This window comes from Rhagoletis zephyria, unplaced genomic scaffold (genome assembly GCF_001687245.7).
Source record: "Rhagoletis zephyria isolate East Lansing unplaced genomic scaffold, Rhagoletis_zephyria_1.1 Rzeph_scaffold_04649, whole genome shotgun sequence".
In the NCBI taxonomy this organism is placed as follows: Eukaryota; Metazoa; Arthropoda; class Insecta; order Diptera; family Tephritidae; genus Rhagoletis; species Rhagoletis zephyria.
Window position 1 is genome coordinate 21,783 of NW_016161732.1, and position 2,302 is coordinate 24,084.

The window sequence follows — 2,302 nt, forward strand, 5'->3', positions numbered from 1 at the left end:
ACACATAGCAGCTAGCACAGAAATGTATGGACCTCTCACGTCTTTTTCGGCATATGATTTTGAAAATAGACTTCAAATTTTAAAAAGGCATGTTCGAAAACCATCGGCGATTCTTCAACAAATTGTGCAGATTGTAGAAGCTTTTGTCAATGATTACTTAATTTCTTGCAAAGAACCTAATAATGTTTTTTCTGTTAAAGCAGATATTCCTGTAAAAATTGAAGCAATAGTAAAAGATGATATCTACGTTGAAGGACGGCGTTTGTTTGATTTAGAGAATTTTTTCCAAAAACCCCTAAATTCTTGTGAATTAGGCATTTTCAAAACAAATCTACGTTTAGGTGAAAAAGAAAGATTTTTAATGAAAGATGTTCAGTAGAAATTTCTATGCTTACCTTATGATAGTAATTTTGTAATAATTCCAATTCTACACAGCTGCCTTCAGAAAAATGTCGAGCCATAATACCCATCTTTCCAAAGGAACACTGAAGTATTTCCCCCAACCAGGTAATTTTTATAGTTAAGCATTGTATACTATACTGATAACATAATTATTTTCTTATTTTTCAAGTTAATCAAAAATGTCACAGCTGTGAAGAATTATCAAAAAAATTGAAATAATTGAAGATAAAAAACCATGTGAAAGTGGCGAGTCCATAGTTCTTCATGCTTTTCGCAGATGTTTTCGAATCAGGCTTTTTGAAAATTTCAGCATTAAGAGCTAGAAGCTTTGAAAAAGGTTTTCCCTCAGAACTTTGGCTGTTGGTTTTAGTTTGAGCCCCTGATGGAATTTTGTGAGAAACTGTATGCATGTATCTTATTGATGTACGTATATTTTTACAGATGCTGCTCAAAAGCAATATAATACTTTACTTGATATTTTGGCGGAACACAAAGTTTTATTGGATCGCACAGTTGCCCAAAATGCAGTTTGCACATACATAATGGGCATTTTTCCAATTAATACCGATGAAAAATTGAAAGAATTTGACACCCTTTTAGCTACGCAAGCAGATCCATATGTGAGTATTTTATTTTACCGTGACACGAAGTGAATAAAAAATTTTACTTTTCGGCTTTATATATGATAGATACGGCAAATCAATTTACTTCTCGGTGGTAATGCTGAACGCAATCTACATCAGGTATTTGGCCACGGTATAATTATGAATTTCTATGTCGACGGATCTTTCGGCAAAAAGCGTTTGCAGGATTACAGCAATGTGTTTACGGCTATAATAGGTAACTTGTTAACCGAGGATTTAAATTTTTTTCATATTTTAACTTTTTTTTTCAATACCCAGATGCTATATCAACTTTCAGCGAATCTTCTGACAAAACATTGAGAGCAGTCTTTCAACGACAGAAAAAAAAATTTTTTAAACAAACAAGTCGCAACAAAGGCAGAGACAAGGAACAACATGAATATGAAGGCGACTCTTCTGACAAAGACCAATAATTTTTTTATCAACTCAAAATGCTTAAAGGTTTAGCCAGCCTGGAAAAAATTAGCTTTTTTATTCTAAAACATATTGATACCAAGAAATATGTATAACATATGTACATATATGAAATCTTTGAAGTTGTTACTAAGGTGTGTTGATTAGGTAATAAGAAACTTGTACCTAGACTTGTAACACACAAGCTTTAAATTTAAAACACAAAAACACCGTCTTGTGTTAAAGACTTTAATGAAAATAATTTAACGTTTGTTTCTGAAATAAAGCATCTAATTTTAACAAAATAACTGGGCCTGTTTGGACTTATACCCTTAAAAGGTGTATTAAATAAGGTGTGATTGACTCCTTGTATAAAATAAACAAACGATTCAAAGAACTTGATATTATAGTACATTTCGATCACACTTTGTTAAATACATTTTGTACCCGACGCAATATTAGTATTCTGGAAATCTAGGAAAAAGTTCCAAAAATGTTGACTACAGTTATTAAAATGTACTACTGAATCTCTGGTTCCAATGCCTCCATATGATCCCATAAGAACTACACAGTCAGTAGTAGGAAATCTAATAAAAAGTTAGTCAATTATTAAAATGTAGTAGTGAATTACCCTTCCAATGTCTCCATGTGGTTCCATAAGAAGCACCTAATTAATAGTTCTAACGGCACTGGTGGATTCTCAATGACTAGCAAATGTTAAATGTCTACAGCAGAGAGCATTGCCTGGGGTGTAATTGGTCAGTAGTACTGGTGACAAAGTCAATACTAAATCAGTACAGTTTTACTATCGACATTTCCTTCAGGGAAACTATGCTGCGCCACTTTGGACGCCGGGGACTAGT

At 33.0% G+C, this 2,302-nt stretch overlaps 1 protein-coding gene across 2 annotated transcripts; it reads left to right on the forward strand.

Annotated features, from left to right (window-relative positions):
* Positions 1-212: 212 nt before the first annotated feature.
* Positions 213-1,532, forward strand: LOC108371017 (uncharacterized). 2 transcript variants are annotated; one of them, XM_017626493.1, is made up of 4 exons: positions 213-507; positions 572-1,022; positions 1,092-1,242; positions 1,305-1,532. In XM_017626493.1, the coding sequence occupies exons 2-4, from the start codon at positions 945-947 to the stop codon at positions 1,457-1,459; spliced, it is 384 nt and encodes a 127-aa protein (XP_017481982.1). In that variant the 5' UTR covers positions 213-507; positions 572-944; the 3' UTR covers positions 1,460-1,532. The 2 variants fall into 2 exon arrangements, with proteins under 2 accessions (XP_017481982.1, XP_017481983.1); XM_017626494.1 differs by lacking the exon at positions 213-507 and having other exon boundaries at positions 520-1,022.
* Positions 1,533-2,302: the final 770 nt, after the last annotated feature.

Excerpts from the sequence above, each read along its gene's own strand:
- LOC108371017 (XM_017626493.1), top strand. The coding sequence starts at position 945 with ATGGGCATTTTTCCAATTAATACCGATGAAAAATTGAAAGAATTTGAC. Across the intron at positions 1,023-1,091 it reads CTACGCAAGCAGATCCATAT|ATACGGCAAATCAATTTACT; the intron begins GTGAGTATTTTA and ends TATATATGATAG. Across the intron at positions 1,243-1,304 it reads TGTGTTTACGGCTATAATAG|ATGCTATATCAACTTTCAGC; the intron begins GTAACTTGTTAA and ends TTCAATACCCAG.